The sequence below is a fragment of the Cucurbita maxima genome, unplaced genomic scaffold (assembly GCF_002738345.1).
Source record: "Cucurbita maxima cultivar Rimu unplaced genomic scaffold, Cmax_1.0 Cma_Scf00008, whole genome shotgun sequence".
NCBI classification, from domain to species: Eukaryota; Viridiplantae; Streptophyta; class Magnoliopsida; order Cucurbitales; family Cucurbitaceae; genus Cucurbita; species Cucurbita maxima.
The window spans coordinates 2326935-2352268 of record NW_019272024.1 but is presented as its reverse complement, the minus strand read 5'-3'; the positions used below and the strand labels follow the sequence as shown (position 1 = coordinate 2352268).

General features: G+C 37.5%; 4 protein-coding genes across 5 annotated transcripts; 2 read left to right on the top strand and 2 right to left on the bottom strand.

Moving 5' to 3' along the window:
• The first annotated feature begins 3369 nt into the window (after positions 1–3369).
• Positions 3370–8765, top strand: LOC111483254 (kinesin-like protein KIN-14Q). Its single transcript, XM_023129402.1, has 14 exons — positions 3370–3599; positions 3745–4295; positions 4392–4557; positions 4635–4702; positions 4787–4973; positions 5063–5139; positions 5823–5925; positions 6030–6128; positions 6204–6380; positions 6459–6744; positions 6815–6976; positions 7171–7386; positions 7580–7617; positions 7702–8765. Exons 1-14 carry the CDS (start codon positions 3563–3565, stop codon positions 8586–8588), a joined length of 3054 nt encoding a protein of 1017 aa, XP_022985170.1. The 5' UTR covers positions 3370–3562; the 3' UTR covers positions 8589–8765.
• A 4260-nt stretch (positions 8766–13025) lies between these two features.
• LOC111482931 (serine/threonine-protein kinase WAG1-like) lies at positions 13026–14709 on the top strand. The gene has a single exon (XM_023128977.1). It carries the CDS (start codon positions 13281–13283, stop codon positions 14670–14672), a length of 1392 nt encoding a protein of 463 aa, XP_022984745.1. The 5' UTR covers positions 13026–13280; the 3' UTR covers positions 14673–14709.
• Positions 14710–17774: 3065 nt separating this feature from the next.
• Positions 17775–22510, bottom strand: LOC111482681 (probable glutathione S-transferase). 2 transcript variants are annotated; one of them, XM_023128585.1, is made up of 3 exons: positions 22434–22510; positions 18457–18791; positions 17775–18239 (listed from the first exon to the last, which is right to left on the bottom strand). In XM_023128585.1, exons 2-3 carry the CDS (start codon positions 18769–18771, stop codon positions 17895–17897), a joined length of 660 nt encoding a protein of 219 aa, XP_022984353.1. In that variant the 5' UTR covers positions 18772–18791; positions 22434–22510; the 3' UTR covers positions 17775–17894. The 2 variants fall into 2 exon arrangements, with proteins under 2 accessions (XP_022984353.1, XP_022984352.1); XM_023128584.1 differs by lacking the exon at positions 22434–22510 and having other exon boundaries at positions 18457–18837.
• Positions 22511–23735: 1225 nt separating this feature from the next.
• On the bottom strand, positions 23736–25334 carry LOC111482680 (probable glutathione S-transferase parC). Its single transcript, XM_023128583.1, has 2 exons — positions 24924–25334; positions 23736–24320 (listed from the first exon to the last, which is right to left on the bottom strand). Exons 1-2 carry the CDS (start codon positions 25236–25238, stop codon positions 23976–23978), a joined length of 660 nt encoding a protein of 219 aa, XP_022984351.1. The 5' UTR covers positions 25239–25334; the 3' UTR covers positions 23736–23975.

Below are 25334 nucleotides of genomic sequence, written 5' to 3'. Positions count from 1 at the left end.
TTTTTTTTTTTTTTTTTTTTTTTTTACTCTTATCTTAATTAAAAAGAAATATTATGAGAGAAGAGGCAATAATTGACATATGATATGGAATTTTTTGTAATTAAAAAAAGTATAATTATTAGAAAAAAAGTAAGTTGATTATTATTATTATTTTATTTGGCTATAAATAGGAGTAGGTTTTAAATTGTTTTATATAAATGCCTTTTATCTAACGCTTCATATTCCATCCAATTTTGAGGTTAACATCTCACCAAACATAATATCCCATCGGGTTTTGAATGCTTGGACTCAAGATTTAAACCCGGATTTGAAATATGAATTTGATACCTGCATGTCCCGACATTCCCCTATGACATGACTAACTATTTCTACACAAACGAACATGGGTATTTTTAGTATGTTTTATCCTCACTCATATGTTTCATAGAAATTTTGTCGGAAGGTTACTCGATAGAGAATTATTATGATTAAGTCGCTGGTATTATCGAACGGGGAGCTTTGATTGTTGTTTACGCATGGTTGTATCGCTCTCGAAAGGGGGCAAGAATGTGGAAATGTTGGGTATGTAATAAGAAAAGTGTGTTGGTGTTAGTGAGTTTGGTTGATATGTCTTGAGTTAAAAGCAAAGGGATATTATTGTGTTGTTTGTTGATGGAATATTTGAACATGCCTTTGTCCTTTTGGATTTTAATATTCATAACCATTCACTTGGATTTTTATCAAACTTACATATGGACACGAGATTGATGTTCGGGATGTCCCTGTTATATAGTTGATTCATGGGTCGATTTTCAATAAGCGTGTCCGAGTGAGCACTGAAGGTCGATGACATTCCGAGACTTGAGAATCAAAATGAAAAATAAGATATGTAACAGTGTATTCAAAGGATCTTGACTTAGAGTAGAGACAAGGTCGAGCTGTAGAACAAATATCAGTTTCTGGAAGAGTTATGTTCGGTTCTTCATAATTATTTGATCAAATTTGATGCCATTTTCTTACTCAAACTCATTTCAATTATTGTATTTTGGTCGGACAGTTGTTTATCTATTATTTAATAATGGCTCAAAGTCGAACTTTCAAATTTTTTGTGTCGAGAAAATCTTCTAAACCCTAAAACTCTTACACGCAGGTTCTTTATAATGTTATTTCAGCAATGTAAAGATGATACGAAAAAATTATGCATAATTTGTGAAAGAGACATCTTTCCACATTGCATCCTTTAGGAGTTTGTGATGTCGAAGTTTATCGAGCGTTCTCATCACGTTGAGTCCTATGATAGATATTTAAGATAATTTATGTAACAATCCAAGATATTGTCCACTTTGAGCATAAGCTCTCATGGCTTTGCTTTAGGCTTCCCGAAAAAATCCCCTCGAACAAAGCACGCCTCCCCTTAATCGAGGCTTGACTCCTTTGGAGTCTTAGTCATTTTTGACTGCCTTCGTACCTCGAGGCTTGACTCCTTTTTGGAGGAGTCCTTTGTTCCACATTCGAGGATTTGGTCATTTTTGACTGCCTTCGTACCTCGAGGCTTGACTCCTTTTTGGAGGAGTCCTTTGTTCCACATTCGAGGATTTGGCACGCCTCCCCTTAATCGAGGCTTGACTCCTTTGGAGTCTTAGTCATTTTTGACTGCCTTCGTACCTTCAAGAAGGCTGGACTCCTTTTTGGAGGAGTTCTTTGTTCCACATTCGAGGATTTGCCAATCTATTGGCACGGCTAAGTTTAGGGCATGACTCTGATACCATGTTAGACGAACACGACTCTCCACAATGGTATGATATTGTCCACTTTGAGCATAAGCTCTCATGGCTTGTTAGACGAACACGACTCTCCACAATGGTATGATATTGTCCACTTTGAGCATAAGCTCTCATGGCTTTGCTTACGAACACGACTCTCCACAATGGTATGATATTGTCCACTTTGAGCATAAGCTCTCATGGCTTTGCTTTCGAACACGACTCTCCACAATGGTATGATATTGTCCACTTTGAGCATAAGCTCTCATGGCTTTGCTTTAGGCTTCCCAAAAGGCCTCATACCAATGGAGAGTGTATTCTTGCATAAGCTCTCATGGCTTTGCTTTAGGCTTCCCAAAAGGCCTCATACCAATGGAGAGTGTATTCTTACATAAGCTCTCATGGCTTTGCTTTAGGCTTCCCAAAAGGCCTCATACCAATGGAGAGTGTATTCTTAGATTATAAACCCATGACCATTCCCTAAATTAACCGATGTGGGACTTTCATCATCCAACAGAAGTTTCTGTATCGTTGTTCCAACCGATGTAGAATCTCAGAATACACTTGTTTTGAGGTTTTTAAAAGAGGGACTGAGATATGGTTGGTGATGATGTGTGTGTTTTCCTGTGGAGTGGGAAAAACAAAGAGAGAAAAAGCTGCGAAGAGTTAGGTTTGACCATATTTCAGGAATGGGCAATAAGGGCAGTGTTTGGGAGTGGGCTCCCCTAATCCCCAACTCAGATTGACAGGATTGATTTGATCCCATTTTTTATTATTATTTTATTTATTTAAGAGAGAGAAAGAGAGAAAAATGAGGAGAGAGAATGAAGGGGCGTGTTTGGCTGGGGGTTTTCCCCAGTCTTCCATGTTTTATCACGTGATTCCTTCCCCCTTTTCCCTTTCTACCCCTCTTTCTTCTCCTCTCTTATTCCCAACCAATTTTCAAACCCTAATTATCATTCTTTTTAAGATAATATTATAAAAATATAAATAAATGTAGTAGATATTGTCTTTTTTGAACTCTGGTTCCCAACTAATGTCTCGTTCTATTCTCCAACCAATAAGATGTCTCTATTTAAGTGATTTATAGTAAATTTCAAATATAAATTTTGTGGTTGTGATGTAAGCCTAGACGAATTTAAGATGGAAATGACTGTTATGCCCTTATTCATTAAATACAAACATCCCAACCCATTTAGCTTTTAAAGTGCATTTTAGAAGAGATGAAAACTTTGAAGTGTTAGACGAACACGACTCTCCACAATGGTATGATATTGTCCACTTTGAGCATAAGCTCTCATGGCTTTGCTTTGGGCTTCCCCAAAAGGCCTCATACCAATGGAGTTAGTATTTCTCACTTATAAACCCATGATCATTCCCTAAATTAGTCGATGTGGGACTTTCATCATCCAACATGAAGTAGACTTGAACTATTACTAATAGTACCAGAGTCAATCACTAGAAGGTATAAGACAGATGGATCTTAAAACGAATAATATCTATTAGCCATTGGGGCCCACCCACTGCCCTTGCCCGTGCCCGTGCCCGCCTTCACAAATTTCAAATTCCGTTAAGGAGGTACAAATTTCAAAATTTTAAAAAGAAAACCCCAACGGTCGACAAGACGAGTAACGCAGAATTTTGCATCTCTTTTACTTAACCAGAATCATCATCGCTCTCTGTTTCTCTGCAACTTCTTTTTTGTTCTCTTTACAGACAAACTCTCATTATTTACTTCTTCTGATCCATTAATTACATTGCCATTTCTGGTTATCGATTCCTTGTTACCCTGTTCTTGCCTCCTGAACAGTTCGGCTTCGATGCAAGATCAAGATTGCTGTTCTAGCCCCGGTGAAGGTAAACGCTGTTCGATGATTTTGTGTGCGATGCTTTTGAGTTTGGAATAGTGTAATTCATTGAAAATTTATGGTGGATTACGGTTGAAGTGATGATTAAGAACCCTAATTTCATTCTGTTGTGTTGTGTTCTTCTGAATTTACAGCGCAATCCATTCCGGAATTTACCTTCATTTCTCCTGATATTGCAATGGATAACTACTGTGATTCACCAGAACTCTTCGATATCAAGTGTTCTAAGTCTATGGAGCTTTCCTTCGAAAGTAGCTTTTCTGGAATTGAGGTTAATTACAAACAGAGAACTCCATCTGTTAGATTTTCCCAGTTGTGTGAAACCTATGATCCAGAACTTTCTCCAGAATCTTCCTTTGAGTTGGCAACTCCTCCAGCTACCAGTTCTACACAATCTGAAGAACTCCTTCAAGCTGTAAGTGTCAATGCAGGTTCCTCAAATGATGCTGTGAGTTTGGATGGGATAAACTATGTGGAAGACAATTGGTTCAAGGGTGGTGATACCATTAGATCTGATGAAATTGAACATCCTTTATATCAAACAGCTCGTTTTGGGAACTTTTTTTACAGCTTCTCGTTATTGGAACCTGGGGATTATGTTGTTGATCTTCATTTTGCTGAAGTTGTGTTTACCAATGGCCCTCCTGGTATGAGGATGTTTGATGTTTATTTGCAGGATCAGAAGGTAAGAACCTGTCTCCAATCACCCAAATGATATCACATTGATTTTGTGTTCCTAATCTTAAGAGATTTCGATAGATATGTGTTGGTTTGGTTGTAGGTCGTTTCTGGCTTGGACATATACGCTCGTGTTGGTGGGAATAAGCCTCTCATTATATCTGACCTCAAAACTTCTGTAGAAGTAAAAGATTTAACCATTAGATTTGAAGGACTGATGGGCAGGCCAATTGTCTGTGGTATTTCTGTGAGGAAAGATCTTCCTTCCAGTGAGTTAACTAAGCATTTTACTTCTGTTGGTTCGTATTTGTTCAAATTTTATGATAATGGACAATTTTCATGTCAGTTGTTAAAGAAGTTGAGCTGCTCGAAGATGTGGGATCCTCTCGACTAGAACACTCAGAGATTTCCAAAGTGAACATTCTTATAAACTTGATTGTGTTCTTATAAACTTGTTGTGGGCATTCTATAAGACTATTGCATTGTGATGTATTGTAGGATAGTAGTGAGTTGATAGTAAAAGAGAATGAGCTGATGAAGAATGAGATAGCAGCAGCAAGGAAACAAATGGAGGAGCTTAGAAAGGAAAACAATCAGAAGAGTAAGGAATGCCAAGAAGCTTGGAAGTCTCTAAATGAGCTACAAAATGAGCTCATGCGCAAGTCAATGCATGTTGGATCTCTTGGTAATAGATACCGTCTTTTGTAGCTTCTAGCTACTTTACTATTTGTTAGATGACCTTTTGATGTCTTTTTTCCCTTGGTTTCTTTGCAGCCTTTGCCGTTGAGGGACAGGTGAAAGAAAAGAGCAAATGGTTTTCCTCATTAAGGGATCTTACCAGAAAAGTAAAGGTATGCAGTAGAGTATATCTTTGTGAAAATTAAGAAGGTGAGATCCCACATCAGTTAGAGAGGAGAACGAAACATTTCTCATAAAAGTGTGGAAACCTCTCCCTAGTAGACGCGTTTTAAAACCGTGAGACTGTCGGTGATACATTACAGGCTAAAGCAAACAATATCTGCTACTGGTGGACTTAGACTGTTACAAATGGTATCAGAGCTAGGCACTGGGCGGTGTGCCAGCGAGGACGTTGGACCCCCAAAGAGGTGGATTTGTGAGATCACACATCGGTTGGAGAGGAGAACGAAGCATTTCTCATAAGAGTGTGGAAACCTCTCCCTAGTAGACACGTTTTATAACCGTGATGCTTACGGTGATACATTATAGGCCGAAGCAGACAATATCTGCTAGTGGTGCTTAGGCTGTTACAAATGATATTAGAGCCCGACACCGGGCGGTGTGCCAGCGAGGACGTTGGACCCCTAAGGAGGTGAATTTGTGAGATCCCACATCAGTTGGAGAGGAGAACGACGCATTCCTCATAAGAGTGTGGAAACCTCTCCCTAGTAGAAACGTTTTAAAACCGTAAGGCTGATGACGATACGTGACTGGCCAAAGCGGACAATATCATCTAGCAATGGATTTAGGCGGTTACAAAGAATGAGTCATTAAGAAGTTTCATCCTGTCTGTCAGATTATGAAAATGGAAAACATCAAATTGTCGGAGGAGGCACTTGCATTCAAGAGCTGCTTTGTGGATATGAACGAAATGATGACATCCCAAATTCAGACAGCATGTAAGCTAGCATGCCTTAACGTTAATTCTAGGAACACATTGCTAATTAGCTATCTGAGTCTACTGGGTTTACTGGGTTTTCCTCTGCCTTTGAATCTTTGATAGTTAAGCAGCAATTAGATTTTCAAGAAAATCTGAAGACCAAATTTGTTGAAGGAGCTAAGGAACGTAAAGAACTCTACAATAAGATGTTGGAGTTGAAAGGTCAGCTAGCTTTACTGCAGTGTTCTTGTTTCAAACGACATGATACACTTAGTGATGTTATACTCTTCATTGCAGGAAACATTAGGGTCTTTTGTCGGTGTAGGCCCTTAAATACAGAAGAGATTGCCTCTGGAGCTCCTATGGTTGTTGATTTTGAGTCAGCTAAAGATGGTCAGCTGATTGTTAAGTCAAATGGAGGTCCCAAAAGGGTCTTCAAATTTGATGCTGTATTTGGTCCTCAAGCAAATCAAGGTAATTTGGAAACGTTTAGCAGTGTATTAGATGTGATGCACGATAGCATATTGATTATTCATGTACCTGCATTTATAGGAGATGTCTTTGAAGACACTGCTCCATTTGCTGCTTCAGTTCTAGATGGCTACAACGTTTGCATATTTGCATATGGCCAAACGGGGACTGGAAAAACCTTTACAATGGAGGGTACTGAAGGAGCTCGTGGAGTCAATTATAGGATTCTTGAGGAGTTGTTTCGCTTAACGAAGGAGCGGCAGAAGCTCAATCGATATAAAGTATCTGTTAGTGTCTTGGAAGTGTATAATGAGCAAATAAGGGACTTGTTAGTGTCAGGATCTCAGTCAGGGAACGGTATAAAACGGTAAGTATGTGCAGAATTTGATGTTAGTTCTCTCCATAAGTGAAAGTTCTCACTTTTGTTAGAATTTCAGGCTTGAAGTAAGGCAAATCAGTGAAGGAATACATCATGTTCCTGGCATGGTGGAGGCTCCTGTTCACAACATGAGTGAAGTTTGGGAAGTTCTACAAACTGGCAGTAATGCAAGAGCTGTTGGTTCAACCAATTGTAACGAGCACAGCAGCCGATCTCACTGGTCTGTCTATATTTCTTTTACGTTTGGTTTACTTAGGGAAAGGATGTGATCATGCTTGATATTAATGTTGGAATACCTGAAGTGAATATAAACCCTTAGTCAATATTCTTTATTGCATTATCTCTCTCCGATTCTTTATATTCATCTAGATCAAATGTGCGTTGTTTGTGATCCTAACAAGGCTTAACATACAGCATACATTGTGTAATGGTGAAAGGGGAGAATTTGCTGAGTGGGGAGTGCACCAGCAGCAAACTCTGGCTGGTGGACTTGGCAGGGAGCGAGCGGATAGCTAAAGTAGAAGTACAGGGTGAACGTCTCAAGGAAACACAAAACATTAACAGATCACTTTCTGCACTTGGGGATGTCATAGCTGCTCTTGGGACAAAAAGTCCACACGTTCCTTTTAGGTAACAATCAAAGCCTATAGCCAACAGATATTGTTCTCTTTGAGCTTTTCTTTTCGAATTTCTCGATTTTTAGAACGTGTTTGTGAAGGAGAGGTTTCTACACGCTTATAAAGAATGCTTCGTTCTCTCCTCAACCAATGTGGGATCTCACATGTTTTGTCTCGTGACTTCCTTTGTTCTTGATTGTTGGCAGGAACTCTAAGCTCACTCACTTGCTTCAAGATTCACTAGGTAGTATTATACCTTCTGTTCTAGATTACATATGCACTGTTTGTGTGTTTCTTTACTGATAAATGGTGGAATTCATGTGGTTAGGGGGAGATTCAAAGACACTAATGTTCGTACAGATCAGTCCAAACGAAAATGACTTGAATGAAACTCTTTGTTCATTGAACTTCGCAAGCAGAGTTAAGGGAATTGAGCTGGGTCCTGCAAAAAGACAGCTTGATATGTCTGAATTCCTTAAATGCAAGCAAATGGCACAAGCTTCAAAGCAGGATATGAAGGGTAAAGAACTACAAATGAGGAAAATGGAAGAAACAATACATGGGTTTGAGTTGAAAATGAAGGAAAAAGAGCTGAAAAACAAGAATCTACAAGACAAGGTGAAAGAACTTGAAGCGCAGCTTCTTGTTGAAAGGAAGCAGCAGCAGCAGCAAATAAAGGTTAATACTCGCCCACTAACTGAGAACAACGGCTTCAAACCATCATTCTACCCTTTTCCTGGTGGCATCAGTGATGGAACAGAGAAGGAGAACAATCCAGGGATGGCTGAGCTATCTTTTGTGCCAATGAAGAGGACAGGAAGAGCGTCGATTTGCACAATGGGCCGACGTGTACCGACGGCGCTCGAACCGAGGAGAAATTCCCTAATGCCTCTACCAAGCATGCCAAGCTCAGCTCATCTGCCATCAGCAAAGTTGATAGAGGAAGATGAGAGCAACTGCGAGAGTCCTAATGAGATAAAGTGTGTGAGAGGAGGAAGCGTTCAGAAGAAGAAGATGCAAATGAAACGAGGGGGAATCAATGTGGGGATGGAGAAGGTCAGGGTGTCCATTGGAAGCCGAGGAAGGATGGCGGCAGCACACGCACACAGGGTGCTGCTAGGCAATGGTAGGAGAGCAGCTAATGACACTCAAAGTAAGAGGGAAAAGGAGAGGGGTTGGAACATGGGAACAATAGTAGGGAGAAACTCAAAGTAAGAGGGATTCTTGTTTGTTTTGTTTGTGTGTTAATATTCATTATGATGATGATGGTATCATCCAACTTGATCAGTTCATGGTCTGTGTGTTCGCTAGAAAACTCGATCGTTTATGTAATTCGAAGAGTGTAAAATGTAGTTGTAAGAGTTCAAGCTTACCACAAGTAGATATTGTTCACTTTAGCCCATTACGTATTGCGTCAATCTCACAGTTTTGAAACGCGCCTACTAGGGAGAAGTTTTCACACCTTTACAAGAAATGCTTCGTTTCCCTCTCTACCCCGATGTGGGATCTCACCATCCACCCCCTTAAGGGCTCAACGTTCTCGTGGCACACCATCCAGTATTGGGCTTTGATACCGTTTGTAACAGCACAAACCCACCACTAATAGATATCGTCCCTTTTGGCCCATTACGTATCGCTGTCATACTCATAGTTTTAAAACGCATCCACTGGGAAGAGGGTTCAACACTCTTATAAAGAATTTGTTTCTCTCTCCAACTGATGTGCGATCTCACTATAGCGATGGCTTATAACAAAAAATTTAGATCACCACACGTTTTAGGTCACCGTCACACTATTTCAAGTTTCGATATCATTATAAAATTCTAAACGATTTCTACTCTGAATGTAGGTTTGAAAACGCTCACATTCCATGACTTATTTAAACTAAAATATTAAATTGAGTTTGGTTGAATCATTCAAATTGTCAAATGATTCCAACATCTTTTAACGGCAGCCATACCTAACTCATGTCAAATAGCTAAGTGACAACGTTACCTTATAAACATTATGCTTATTTATATTAACACATTTAATATAATGTTAAAGAATATAATATATAGTTTGATTTAAATGTATTATTAACCTATGATCCAATCATTAGTCAGTTATAACCATAAATTGTTGATGGATGAGAATACACTGCATGAGCAAAAAATGTTAAAACATTGATTGATATTTGGTTTTTATGCATGCACCTAATTATTCTTTTTTTTAATCTAAAAAAATGTGCATTATTTATTTTTTAAAAAATATTTATTAAGGGTTTTTAATCAATTTAAAAAAATATATTCACCTCATATTTAACCTATTGATTAATAAGATTTTATATTCAAATAATTTAATTTTATGATTTGTAATATATTATCAAATATATATTAAATAATTATTTAAATAAAATTCATGGTCCAATCAAAATTGTGTATTCTCACTCAACTTTAAATCAATTAATAAAATGATGATTTTCTTATTATTCTTATTTTTTAAAGAAAAATATTAATAATCCAACCAAACATGCTTAAATTATATTAAGTAATTAAGTTTAAAAAATAGAAGGAATTTTTTTCATCATATTATTCCTTCAATTTTATTTTAATCAAATACTTTGGTAATAAAAGCCATATTTTCTTGTCTTTATTGGCCATTTTTTTAATATTTTTATTTTTGTATATATACAACAAGTAGTAAGCTTATTTATATAGAGCCGCCTTATCTTTTTATTTTTCAAAATATTATTTATTTCTTTTTCAATTTACTTTTTTTCTCTTTATATTAATGGGAATCAGAGAATTATTTTGTAACATACCAAATCTATCAGATGTTGTCTGCTTTAGCCCATTATGTATAGCTGTCAATTTTACGATTTTTAAACGCGTCTGTTAGTAAAAGATTTTCACACACTTATAAGGAATGTTTTGTTCTCCTCTCTAACCGATGCGAGATCTCACAATCTATCCCCTTGAGGGTTTAGCGTCCTCGCTAACACGCCGCCCTATCAAACTCTGATACCATTTGTAACAACCCAAGTCCACTGCTAGTTATGACTCTGGGTTTTAGGGGGTGGATTGTGAGATCCCACATTTATTGGAGAAGAGAAAGAAACATTCCTTATAAAGGTAGAGAAGCCTCTCCCTAATACTGTGTTTTAAAATCGTGAGGCTGATGATGTATGTAACGGGCAAAAAAGCGAACAATATCTACTAGCGGTGGGCTTGGATTGTTACACAAACACTAAATGTGGGATCTCACAATCGTGAGATCTAACGTTGGTTGGAGAAGGGAACAAAACATCAAATGGTGTAGAAACCTCTCTCTAATAAACATGTTTTAAAATTGTGAGACTGACGACAATACGTAATAGACCAAGGTGGACAATATCGGTTAACGGTTGTTGCATACTTAATTATAAAAAATAAATTTAATTATAAATAATTTGTTTATTTATTTATTTATTTAATTAACTTGACTTATTAGATGGAGGTGCTAATTTGGTGGGAGTCAGGGACACGAACAAAACACATGTCAAAGCTCTAATGTTTTAGATTCACTGAAAAATAATAATAAAATACGTATTTATCACACCCAGCCTGGTGGCACGTGACCTTGCCATGTGACTTATTTATTTATTTATTTTTTCTAATAACAACTTGGAATTAATTCATAATTAAAGTCGTAACTAAAAATAAAACATATTTTATTTTAATTATTGCCATATTAATAGCTCCAATTAATAATTAAAAGCAGGTTGAAGAAATAATTGATAAATTATTTCCATAACTAATTTTATTATCTATTTTTGAGTTATAACACACCCCACCTATATCATTATAACTCACAATTTTTATTCTAATTTAATAAATATATAGCTTTAATCATCATATTTATACAAAAATTAAAATTAATATATATTTTTTTTATTTAGAAATATTTGATTAATAGATAATTTCTATTTTTTCATATTATTTATATTAAAAAAAGAGTAAAATATTTTTTTATAAATTCAATAATATATCATAAACAAATTATATATATAATATTCTCCTACGGGATTTTTAAAAACTTAAAATTTAATATTTTTATTTATTTCGGTATATATATACATATAGGTGGGGTTGGAGCGGATAGGGAATATAAAATTTGTCCCGATCCCGTTTAACTAATGGAAAAAAATTCTTCATGCTCTCTCCCCCGTTCTCCATTTAAACCAATATTTTTCACCCTAATCGAGGTGGATCCCTACAGGTCTACAGGCAACAGTTTGATTTATACGATTTTTTTTTAAGATAAAATTAAAGTAAAGTCATTGATAATTGACACCGGAAATAGATAATATTATATACGTGTTAGATTTTTTTTAATTAATTTTTTTATATATAATATATATATATATATATATATATATATAGTCTTAAAATTTAGAAATATATTAATAAAATTTAAAACTAATAATTCATAAATTTAAACTTCAACTTTTTTAGATCTTATTTTCATAATTTATAATTATTTTAATTCAAATCGATTTAAATAAATAAAATTGTGAAATATATTTACTGTTGCAACCTACATAACCGCCTTTGAGGAAATATAATATATAATTAATTAAAATAAATGGAATCGTGAGGCCAACTAATTGAAGTATGGAAGGGGAGGTAGGCGGCAATGTAGCGCCGGTGTTGACCACGTGGCAGACAGCATTCTGTTCATTTCCACGTGGGCCCTTATCAATGGGCCGTGTTGGCCCATCACATGGCCCCATTACTTGTTTTCCATTTTCATCCCATTATTTTATTATTTTAATTAATACTTTATTTTAATCTCCAAGTAAGATACAGACATTAGATTTATATTTTTAATTTTTATTATTTTATTTTATTTTTGTTTTAAGTTTTTTTAATTATTTTATTTTGGAGAGAAATTGGAATTTTTTTAGAAGGAAGGCTAACAAAACTTGAGGGAAATTATTAATCTAATTACCCTTAAATTTTTAAGAATATTAATAACACCAGTATTAATATTATTTTATATTATTTTTTAAAGTTTATATTTTAAGAGATGGTATTAATAATAAAAATATTTTGAATTCTTAAAATAAAATTAAGGATATTAATTAAAAAATAATAATAATTAAGTTAATATTTAATTAAATATCACACACTCCAATACGCAGCTTATTGTCATTAAAAGCCATTGTCAGGTTCCTTCAATTCTTCCCAACCCCCTCACCCATTCTTCGTAGTTTCTTTTTTTCAGAAAAAAAAAATAAATAAATAAACTTTTTATTTTTACTTAAAAATAATTTTAATTTCACCCCGAAATAAATTTAATATTTTTACACTACCGGGAAATGAAACATTATTTATAAGAGTATAAAAATTTCTGTTTAACCTACCCATTTGAAAATTTTAAGAGAAAGGTGGAAGGAAAAGTAAAAAAAATGACAATATTAGTTTGGATGGTTACAAATGGTATCAGAGTCCAATAAATGGGTTGAGTCTTGAAGGGGTGGATACAAGGTGATGTGTCAACAAGGATGCTAGGCTCGAAAGGAGGATAGATCGAGGGGTCCCACATCAATTGGAGAAAGAAATGAGCGTCAGCGAGGACACTGACCCTGAAGGTGGGTGAATTATAAAAGATGAAAGACTTATAATTTAATATTTAAATGAGGCAAGAAAGGGGTGTATGGCAGTAGAAGTCAACCAAACAATAGAAAATAACCCCTTCTCTCCTTTCCCTCTCAGTTTACAATTAGGTCAACCAAACAGAAAAAGGTTGTTTAATGGCGTCACAGGCCCCACTCCTTCCACTCCTTTTCGTCTTCCTCTGTCCCCTCCCTATATATATATATATATAGCCCTTCACCACTAAGCCATTACGTTCAAAACTACTGAATTTGTTTTACCATCATCAATGGAGGACGATTACTCCTTCTTCCCTCCCGATTCAGATCTGGACTTCAGCTTCACTTCTACCACCACCGACCGCACCTTCGCCTCCTCCAGCGCCCGCACCAGCCTTGCCAGGAGCAGCCTAACTCTCAGCTTTAATGAATCTCGCCTCGCCGCCGCTGCCGCCGCCGCAGCCGCTGTTCACCATCGTCCCCACCACCACTCTGATCCTCACTGGTCCGCTATCAAAGCCGCCACTGCACTCTCATCCGACGGCCATCTCCACCTCCGCCACCTAAAACTCATCCGCCACCTCGGCACCGGCAACCTCGGCCGCGTCTTCCTCTGCCATTTGAGAGACAACGATCATGCCAGTTTCGCCCTCAAGGTCGTTGATAAGGACGCACTCAGTAACAAGAAGCTGTTGCAGGTCCAAACGGAATCCGAGATTCTCGCTTCTCTGAATCATCCTTTTCTTCCCACTCTCTACGCGCGTCTCGATGTCTCTCACTACACGTGCCTCCTTATCGACTACTGCCCCTCCGGCGACCTTCACTCTCTCCTCCGCAAACAGCCCAATTATCGCTTCTCCGTCGCAGCGGCTAGATTCTTCGCTGCCGAGGTCCTGGTGGCGCTCGAGTACCTTCACGCGCTTGGGATCGTGTACCGCGATCTCAAGCCTGAGAACGTTCTTTTGCGTGAGGATGGCCACGTCATGCTCTCTGATTTCGACTTGTGTTTTAAGTCCGAAGTGGTCCCCACTTTTCATACGTGGACTCAGCCGGGACCACAGAGTACTAGCTGCTTTGGGTGGAGGACGGCGGCAGTGGAATCGCAGGAGATTGTCGGGGAGTTTGTGGCGGAGCCGACGACAGCGTTTTCTAAATCGTGCGTGGGGACTCATGAGTACTTAGCGCCAGAGTTGGTGACCGGCGGTGGTCACGGCAACGGCGTTGACTGGTGGGCGTTTGGGGTGTTTGTTTACGAGCTGCTGCATGGAACGACGCCGTTTAAGGGAGTGAACAAAGAGGGTACATTAAGGAACATAGCGTCGTCGGAGGGGGTGAAGTTCCGGGCAGCGGTGGAGGAAGAGGGGATGGCGGAGGCGAGAGATCTGATAGAGAGGCTGCTGGTGAAGGATCCAGCAAGGCGGTTGGGTTCCGGAAAAGGGGCGACGGAGATCAAACGGCATCCGTTCTTCGACGGGATAAAGTGGCCGTTGATCAGAACGTATCGGGCGCCGGAGGTGTATGGGCTGATGAGAAAAGCCAGATCCCACGTGAGCCACGTGACTGGAGCCAGCCACCGCATGCGGCGGCGGGGATGGTGGAACTGGAGGAAGCTCAGTAATGGTTTATTTAAAAATGGAAGTGCCAGTAAATCTCATACCAATAACAATTATTATAGTTTATAGCTCAAAATATTAGACGGATTAAATTCAAAACTGAAAAAAAAAAAAAATCAATAGTTTTTTATTTTATTTTTTAAAATAATTACGATTTTGTTTTAATTTTATTGTAACACTGTATATTCATACAAAATATATATATAATTTTTATTTATTTATTTTAGTTTTTTTAATAATGTGAAGAAAAATTAAGGTACGTGAATAAATAATATAGAATTAAAAAGGAAAATAAAATAGAAAGTAATAATAAATCAAAATATAATCTCAGAAAATTACTCCCAACACTGAAATATGGTTGGCTACAATTCTCTCCAAAATAATTGGAAAAAAAAAAAAAAAGACAAAAGGAAACAACCTCATCATATACACTACAATGTGTTTTTTCCCTAATGTTCCTTATTCTTTCTTGAAAAATACATAAATGAAAGGACGATGAATTCTCTCGTCAATTTTGCAATTCAAATTGACGTTTTCATTTTCTTCGACTATAGTAATCGGTGCAGATTTGAGATGAAACGACTTGATCTTTAATGTCTTCCAAGTGAACTTCATTCTCGAAAATGGTATCGAGCACTGATATCGATCGATGTTTGGTCATAGCAAGGATGAGGCGTGGAACCACTTCCATGGTCATCCTTGCAGCTCGGAATTTAGTTTCTTTGCCCATTGAGAAAAATATTTGGTATAGAAAAAGGGTGAAAGAAGAGTAGAAGAGGTAGAAGATTGACACGAAAATATACGAACAATATGGTATTTATAGAGTAGAGGGTCTTGGTTGATGGCGTTGCAAGTGGTGTTGCAACTGAATTGAAGAGGACAATGTGCTTTAAATTGGCGAGTTGGCGTGTAGGAAATGACGAGCTTTTTTGGCTAAGCATTCGAACGTCATGTCCTATTCATATCTTATTAGTATATTTTGACGATTTCGTATTTTCGCATTTCACATCGTTTTAAAAGATTTTAAATTAAGATAAACATCGTCCTAACAAAAAAAAAATAGTTTATTTTATTTATTTATTTATTTATTTTGTTGAAATTTTAAAATTAATTTTCAATCACTTAGATTATGAGGGTTTTTAACAATATTTTGAATAAATAATTCAGAAAATGAGGTGAATTTGAATTTGAATTTGAATTTGAATTTAATTTTGATTTTTAATGTATTTATGAAAAGTTATGAAATTTATTGGACCAACAAAAAAGTGGAGAAGAGAGTTGGCAGGGACGATACGGCACCGTATTAGAGGACAATTGTTAATTAATGGCACTACCTTTTAACATCACATCTTTTCCTTCCTAAAGTTGTCCTTTGGCTGTGAAGGAGGGACCATTTATTTATTTATTTATTCTCTTTTTAATTTTTAAAAATGATATCGAATATTTAAAATAAAATTAAATGCTTCAATGTAATTTCCGTCTTCAGCTCAGTTTAACCAATGTAGAGATGTGATCCTACAAATTGTGAAATCGCACATGAATTGGAGAGGGGAACGAAACATGACTTATAAGGTGTGGTGTGAAATTGACGGCGATACATAACTAGTCAAAGCCGAGAATATTGTTAGCGGTGAGCTTGAAGTGTTACAAATGGTATCATTGCCAGACATTGGGCGGTGTGATAGCGAGGACGTTGAACCCTCAAGGGGATAGATTGTGAGATCCTACATTGGTTGGAGAGCCAGCGAGAACGCTAGGTGTGACAACTTAATTATGAAAAGAGTAGGTTGTGACCTTTACATTGCGACAAGAGAAGCGACCCTCAAGTGGTGCACATCTGGCCACGTGAGGACCTAGACAAGTGCCATGATGCGACCAAGGAGGATGATGCATCATCTAACACACCATACATAGTGGACATTGATGACAAGTCAAGGCATAAGCAAGATAGAGATATCAAATAGACAAGAGTGGCAAAGATAGACTTGTTAAAGGGCCGAGTATGGTCTCGGGCCTTAATCTCGAAAGTCGAGGTTTGGAAGGAATTTGAGCATGCGGTTCTGGAGCTAAGTCCGTCCATATGAAAGATGAACGCTCGCCAAATTTGGCGTCAATTAGACGTCAAATGAACACTTCATGACACCGTATGACCATTTGCCAAAATCACGTTTATGGGTGGAGTATTGAAAACGACTCAAAATATACTATAGGAGAGGCATGATGTTAACTCTCCACCACCCTTGAGCCCTGTGGCCTAAGTGAGATACCATATGGCATATGCGTGTGTCACAGCGAGGGCGAGCGTGTCGAGATGAGTGTCCCAAACGACTTCCTTTGAAATGGATTTTTCATGGACAGTACCTGGCGGCACAGATGTGTGTCGGTATTGCACCCCAGCCCGCATGTCAGAGGTTAATATATGCACCTGCCATCTGGAATGGTATCCATAAATGACATGGCATATGCATGGAGGGCCAATGCCTCAATAAAATTCGGATGGATGAATGTTCAAGTGTCCCAATGAGATGAGCGACACGTGGGCCCATTCTCAATGACATGGTTGAGTGAGTTGTGATGGCCGATATCACCCCAAGACTTGGGATGGTGTCAAGATGACAAGATGTGATGCGATGTTGTATTGAAAGACCTTAGCCTTGAGTAGAGGCAAGGTCAAATCGAATGACTTGGCCTAGTGTAGAGGCAAGTAGATGATTGAACATGCACACGTAGACAGCATGTGTGGTCGAACAATCTTGGATTGCGCACAAACGATGTTCGGTTGGCGAAGACAAACCTCGCTTAAGACTAGTCATGGAAAATATATATGGGGATAGATTCTCTTTAAAACTAGTCATGAGCGTGTCAAGATCACAACGTCGCACGGTTGAAAAAGTAAAACCGTACACTGGGTATCTTATGAGATGCCACGAATTGTGAGATCGCCCATTGATTGAAGAAGGGATTGTGAGATTGCCCATGAATTGAAATTCTTATAAGAAGGCAAACCAAACATTTAACCTCCCATCGCTATGTTTTGACAAAGCAGGCCCATGACTCCCCTGCCCAACCAACTGTAGGGGCGCATCAAGCAACTTGGGCCCAACCCCATAGTCATGCCGAGAGGCGAGATTGTACCGCACCTGCATGAACTAATATACACTCATAACTCTATATAACAAGTACTCTTTGAAATAGCTTTTATAACACAAATCAAAACACATGCATGGCCTTTATTTCAAGAACTAAAAGCGGGGTCATGCCCTTTATTGGAGAGGAGGAACAGCAGATTGCTCATTCAAGGCCATGTGCTTTCTTCATTTGAACCGCGCAGTCATAGACCTTCTTGGAGTCAGGCAAGGACTTGGAAACACTCTCCTTCTCCAAGCATCTCTTCACCCAACCCATTATCTTGGGACACTCAGCCTCGATGCTCAACTTACCAAACGCCTCATAGCTATAAAACCAACTGTAGAATCCAATCAAAGCAATGTCTACAAACCCCAAACGCTCCCCTCCGAAGAAACCCTTCTCCCCAAGAACCTCTTCCAGCTGCTTCAGAACTCCAATCAGCTCCTTCATCCCTGCCTCCGCCTCTTCTCCCCTCCCGCCCCATACCTTCCTCCCCGCATCACAAAGCTGCTAAGTTTTTCATTCATATGAGGCTTTTCGGAAAAATTATAAGTAAAGTCATGAAAACTTATGTTTAAAGTGGACAATATTTTATCGTTGTGGAGAGTCGTATTTACTAACATGATTTTAGAACCATATCAATAGAATCCTGAAATGCTTTAAAAATATAGTTAAGAGTGATTCAAATGTTGAACAAAGGTCGTATGAAAAGAAATAAAGTTACCTTCTTGTCGATGAAATCCACCCAGAATCTGGCCTGAGCCCTGTGATAAGGATCAGAGGGGAGGAGAGGGGCTTTGTCATTCCAAACTTCATCGATGTACTGAAGGATAATGGAGGATTCACAAATGGGTGTTCCATTATGGACAAGAACAGGGATCTTCTTGTGAACTGGGTTCATCTGCAACAGCAAAGGGCTCTTGTTCCTCAGATCTTGTTCCATGTATTCATACGCTACGCCCTTCTCGGCCAGGGCTATTCTAACTCGTATCCCGAACATGCTCGGCCAGAAATCCAGCAGTTTCACTTCCTCCGCCATTGTTGTCAAATGGGATGAAACTTGAAATTGTTAATCGAGAAGAAAGAAGAGTTTTGATTTTGGAACTAAGTAAGAATGGATCCATTTTATAGGAAACATTGGAAAATTGGAGAAAGAGAGACTAAAACACAAAAAGGACAAACAAACAAGTGACAATCAAATTTTCATATTTTATTAAAAAATAGACCAGGAAAAAGAGCCAAAAGAAAGGGATTGAAGTCTGAGTTCAATGTATATATATCATATTTGATATTTTATTATATACAAATATCTAGATATTTGACTTCTTGACATGAGTGTCTGTTTCCATTTATTACTCTTCTCATATCCTTATAATTTATTTGATTATAAATATGAAAACTTTCACATCATTTAGGTGGGGTGGATTATGTAAACATTCTCATGGTATCATAGCTCTTTCAGTTTAGCAACTTCGATCCCTTATTTTCAATGGCTTTTGAATCCTCTACTCATCTTCTTCCCCACCACCCCTACTGGCTTTGACGCCGCATTCTCATGGTATCAAAGCCCTTTCAGTTTAGCAACTTCCATCTCTTATTTTCAATGGCTTTTGAATCCTCTACTCATCTCTTCCCCACCACCCCTGCTGACTTTGATGCCGCAGGGATAGTCTCCAAATCACCATTCATCATACTATGTACATACAACCTCACATCTTTCGCCAAAATGGCCAAGACTGAGGAGAGGGGCAGAATAGGCAGCTAGCCTGCTAGATTGAATGAAAGTACTTAGCTAGGGAAATCAAACCCGGATAAAGATAAAGCGGAAAAAGAAGCCTCGGGTTGGATTTATAGTACTGGGGGGCATTATTGACCTTGCCATGTTTTCCATGCAAATCCCTGGTTACCATCGAAGGAAGTTCCAAGGGGAAATTCTTGTTTCAAGTGCACAGAGGATGGTCTGGCCCCCCTTTTGTTTGGTGCAACCACAGTCTGCCAAGTAACAGATTCAAACATGCAGGCTCGATGAAATTGAGTACTGTAAAGTCAAAGTAGTATGAGGAAAGAATTTTCATGCTCTCCCGATCATGCGGAAAATAGGGAATAGAGTCACAAATCCAATAAATGGGCCCTTACACGAAAAAGAGTGAAAGCAAGCCAGTCAGAGCTAGTTCCTTCCAACCCAGAGCAAGAAAGAAAGAAAGGAGTTAAGGTTGAGTCTTTCTCCTTTTCTTTTACCTTGTGTGAAGGAGTTAAGGAGAATGAATAGGAGTTAGTAGGGAGAGGAGCAATGAGACAGAGTTGGATAGGTTACGGCCGGAGTTCACTCTAACGAATAATCAGTATTTCTCTTTGTTTACAGTCAAGGGAATAGATAGAGGAAAAGCAGAATGAGGTCAGGCATTGTTCAACCGAGTTTACGAGCGGCAGGGGAGTCTTCTTGTTTCAAAGGGCGGGCGAATCTATCAAAATCAATCAACCATTAACGAGTAATCCTACTAATGTGGGAGGATTTGGTCAGGGAGATGCGAAAATAGTCCTTCAAGATCCATTACGTGTCCAAGGCCTTTTGTTCTTTTATCTGTTGTAAGGTTCAATTGTCCGAAATGTCTAAATCCGCGTATTTATCAACATCAAGTTCGTAAAAAAAACCCAATTAGTGTAGCGTTGGCAATTCTCTAACTTAAGTATGATCACCCAATTATGAAACACTTTTTCCTTGTTTTTCTTTCTATTCTTTTTCTACCGTATTTCGAGAATGACTTGTACCGCATTACTAGTCATAGTATGGATATTGTGAGGAAGACTATTTGACCTCTTCTTCTTTCTTTGTTTTTTACAATGCAAATAGGAGCGGTATTATTATGACACTAGTGCCAGATTCAAATGTCATTGAATGTATCCATTTTTCTTCTAATAGAATGAAAGGAGAATATCAAAAGCAAATTCAGGGAACAAAGGATCTAGAAGGAATGATTCATCTTCCTAGTCTTTGATACCAGCTAAATTCATTTTCTTGTTCTTGTGTCGAAATAATCAAATAATTCTGAATTCTTGATCCCGTTCGTCACTCTATTCTTGGTTTCCATTTTTCCCGGTTTATCAGAACCCTTTTTTGATTTATTACATAAGTCGTGAACCAATTCAATGAATTGAGAAATTCGATTTTCTATTCAAATAACTAGAGAAAATTCAATTAGTATATTTGACTATATTAAAGGGTTTGTGATATCGGAAGAAATCTATTATTGTTCTATTGTGATGCTGTAGAGGGAAAAAACCTGGGGACACATGAGCCTGGTGGTCTGTGCGAGATTGCTGTCACCACGAATGCAGTTAAAGTGTTGTATTGCCTGTTGGTATCAAAATAAAAGTTCAGAAGTGACAAGATCCGCTCTTCCTGATTCCAGCCTTGGGGGAAGGGTCTCTCACTACACCAACTGCATGTGAATAATCCGATCTTGTCTTAGAGAGGTATCGTATCAACTAAAAGTTGAACCTGCGACAGCTTAACTGTTAACATTCGATTGGAATTTGTGAAGAATAGAACTAGAAGAATCGATTTTCCCTCAACTAACATAGTCTCTTTCATTTTCTACCAAATCTTTCCTTCATCCTTTAAAGAAACCCTAACCTAACCCTATCGACCTAACCCTAACCTAGATATTTGTCTGTTTTTCCCATATCGTTTTTTCCATTTATTACTATTTGCATATCCATGTAATTTATTTGATTATAAATAAGATAATTTTCCCAAGTGTGTCAAATTATGCAAACAGTTAAATTAACAAAAATAATTTTATGATGGTTGAAAAGAATGAATGATGTTTGAGGTAGAAATCTCTGTTTTGAAAAAGAAACAAAAGTAATAGTTGAAAAATGTAATGAACAAAATCAAATTTGGGTATCCCATAATTGTCAAACAAAATGAGAATATATTAAATAATGGCTATTTTCTTTAAATTCTTAACCAAATGACAAAAAGTAAAAACAAGTTCTTAAAAATTTAGCTCAAAAAAACATTAGTTCCAAATAGTGCCTATATAAACTAAATTAAAAAAAAAAAAAACATCATAAGTTCTTACACTTTAATGATTTCTAACTATGGTAAAGAAATTATCACATTTTTCAAAAATCAAATAGGTATAAAATGATTCAAAAGTACTTTGAATCCTCAAGGCTAAGACTTGTCTCTTGTCTCTCTCAGATGGCAAGTAGTTTTGCATCCTTAAAGGCTAAGACTTGTCTCTCACATCGCATATATATGGCAAACCTAACCCCTTTCTGTCTCACACACATGCAAGACAAGCCCTTTTCCCTATGACATGCAAAACTACACCTCATTCAAACCATCTCTCCTAACATAATGGTTCTAACCTTCTACCATATTAGACTAAGCAACCAATCAAGAATCAACAGCCTACTCCATGAGAAGACTTACCATTTAGATTATTAATGCCCGATGGGTGAGGCCACTAGCCAAGGTCCTCAATCAGTCTAACTGCCATCTATTTTCAAACTATCCATCTTCTATCAATGAACTAACAAGTAATTGTGAACTAGACTTGACCACCTATATACCTACTACTACACATGATTATCAGCCCCTTTCCTTAGCCATGCTTCTCTTCGAGATTCATTTATATTTCTTTTAATGGAATGTTGTTTATATATAAAAGTCAATAAATAAAGGTCCCGTACCATTTTATATACGTATCTTAGTCCATTCCTTAGAGTGGGCAGCTTCCAGATCAATCAATAATGAATCTCCATCTGCATAAAAAAGAACAAATTTTAAGACGTAAAAGAATCAATTTCAATTTCATAATACAAAATAGAAAACGGTTCCTTAACAAATGATATTTGTCTCGAGATTTTCTATAAAAAAGATTACAAACAAGGAACAGCACCTAGATACCCACAGGTCAGATAAGCAAGCAGGAACTGCAACCTCCTGCATTTCTAGGCAACAGATTCCTACGAAGTTAGAAACCCACAAATATAGATGTGTTTATATATATACATATACATACATACACATATATATATAATAATGTGGGTGTGTGTTGCATAGAATGAAATATCACAACTCATTAAATAAAATCACACTCAAAATGAGTAAATTCAACAACAGTAAAGAGGGGTAATAGACACTTCAACTATGGTCAAATTAGAGATAGAGCAAAGTAATATTAGAAGTGAGATTATTATAAATAATTTTTGAGAAAACAACACATCTAAAAATCCGTATATTGATTAACATAAGACTGAGTCAAGCTGCTCGCCTTTTACTTTCCTAAAACACTCAACGACATTCACCCATTATCATGTTTGCAAGTTGTAATAGTGTTCCAAACAAGTTTAACGAAACAAACAACATTTGAAAACAGAACGGCTCCATGCGGAATAACTTCCCGATACTACAAAAAAAGAATAACTGAAAGTTAGTTTTTGCCAAATAATATCAATCCAACTACAAAACTCTGAATTGTACACCGTGCAAGGTAAGAAGTAAAACTGAAAAGCATTAAAGAAACCAAAAGAGATACAGGACAGTGAACTAGATCAAATACGATCGAACCCTTAAAAAGCAGTGTCGCCTGAAATATTTCCAACCGTAGACTGCAATAAGAGCCTACCATATCATTTTATGGTAGAGTCAGGTACAAGATCAATAATATGGTAGAGTCAGATACAGATACAAGATCAAATGTACGGTGTAATAAATAGCTCAAAAGCAAACACTTGCTTGATAAAAATGCAAACTAACAGAACTCAAATATTAGTCCTAATTGAATCTTCTTCAAAGAAGTCGATCAATTTGACTGTGCTTTCTTGGTTATCACATTCCTTTCTTAGGATGTCCAAATCCACAAATCAACCCAATCATGAACATAAAGTATTTACTAAATATGTTAGTAGGACACTTACACCATGTCATTATGCACCCTCTTTTTTTTCCTTTAATTTTCAAAAGCATGAACGCATACTAACCCATAGTCATGTCGAAAAAGTATGTTAACAAGTTTGCCCGGTGGGATTGTACGCACTTGCATGAACTGTAGGTAGAGAAATACACTGGGGCCTCACAAGTCTAACAAATACTTTCAAATAGCTTTAACACAAATCCAAACACATGCATCTAGTAACCTAATTCAATACAGGAAATCGGAAAAGGTAAGTTTTATTTAGAACTAAAAGCGGGGCCATGCCCTTTATCGGAGAGGAGGAACAGCAGATTGCTCATTCAAGGCCAAGTGCTTTCTTCATTTGAACCACAAAGTCATAGACCTTCTTGGAGTCAGGCAAGGACTTGGAAACACTCTCCTTCTCCAAGCATCTCTTCGCCCAACCCATTATCTTGGGACACTCAGCCTCGATGCTCAACTTACCAAACGCCTCATAGCTATAAAACCAACTGTGGAATCCAATCAAAGCAATGTCTACAAACCCCAAACGCTCCCCTCCGAAGAAACTCTTCTCCCCAAGAACCTCTTCCAGCTGCTTCAAAACTCCAATCAGCTCCTTCATCCCTGCCTCCACCTCTTCTCCCTTCCCGGCCCATACCTTCCTCCCAGCATCATAAAGCTGCAAGTTTTTCATTACAGTTTTTCAATTCATATGAAGCTTTTCGGAAAAATTAAAAATAAAGTCAGAAAAACTTACGTTCAAAGTCGACAATATCAGTGGAAAGTCATAATTTTAATATGATATCAGAAGTATGTCAATAGAATCATTAAATATCGAACAAACAATTGAGAGACTCGAAAATATAATAAAAAGTGACTCACTCGAAAATATAATAAAAAGTGATTCAAATATTGAATAAAGGAAATTTATTCGAAAGCTCTAGAAAAAAGAGTTCAAGAAAAAAGAGTTCAAAGTCTGGACTAAAGAAACAGTTCAAAATTGACTAAAATGTCGAATAAAGGAATTACTTTATTCAAAAGCGGTAGAGAAAAGAGTTAAAGCCCGACTAAAGAGGGAAGGTTCAAGATCTCATAGGCCTCAAAAAAGGCACTGTAATTTATTGAGGGAAAGATTTATTGGGAGAGAGTCCTTTTGAGAAACCAAAAGGAAACACAAGAATACATCTCCATCACACTTTTCGGACAAACTAAAAGTAAGATGACTAAAACTTGTACTTGGACGATATCATAAAAAGGGGAGGGAGAAAAGAAATAAAGTTACCTTCTTGTCGATGAAATCCACCCAGAATCGGGCCTGAGCCCTCTGATAAGGATCAGACGGCAGGAGAGGAGCTTTGTCCTTCCAAACTTCATCGATGTACTGAACGATAATGGAAGATTCACAAATGGGTCTTCCATTATGGACAAGAACAGGGATCTTCTTGTGAACTGGGTTCATCTGCAACAGCAAAGGGCTCTTGTTCCTCAGATCTTGTTCCATGTATTCATACGCTACGCCCTTCTCGGCCAGGGCTATTCTAACTCGTATCCCGAACATACTCGGCCAGAAATCCAGCAGTTTCACTTCGTCCGCCATTGTTGTCAAATGGGATGAAACTTAAAATTGTTAATCAAGAAGAAAGAAGAGTTTTTGAGTTTGGGACTAAGAATGGATCCATTTTATAGGAAGGAA

Coding starts and splice junctions, on each gene's coding strand:
- LOC111483254 (XM_023129402.1), top strand. CDS start 3,563: ATGCAAGATCAAGATTGCTGTTCTAGCCCCGGTGAAG. Junction 4,296..4,391: donor TTTATTTGCAGGATCAGAAG/GTAAGAACCTGT, acceptor GTTTGGTTGTAG/GTCGTTTCTGGCTTGGACAT. Junction 6,381..6,458: donor TGGTCCTCAAGCAAATCAAG/GTAATTTGGAAA, acceptor CTGCATTTATAG/GAGATGTCTTTGAAGACACT.
- LOC111482931 (XM_023128977.1), top strand. CDS start 13,281: ATGGAGGACGATTACTCCTTCTTCCCTCCCGATTCAGATCTGGACTTC.
- LOC111482681 (XM_023128585.1), bottom strand. CDS start 18,771: ATGGCGGAGGAAGTGAAACTGCTGGATTTCTGGCCGAGCATGTTCGGG. Junction 18,240..18,456: donor TGGATTTCATCGACAAGAAG/GTAACTTTATTT, acceptor AAAACTTAGCAG/CTTTGTGATGCGGGGAGGAA.
- LOC111482680 (XM_023128583.1), bottom strand. CDS start 25,238: ATGGCGGACGAAGTGAAACTGCTGGATTTCTGGCCGAGTATGTTCGGG. Junction 24,321..24,923: donor TGGATTTCATCGACAAGAAG/GTAACTTTATTT, acceptor AAAAACTTGCAG/CTTTATGATGCTGGGAGGAA.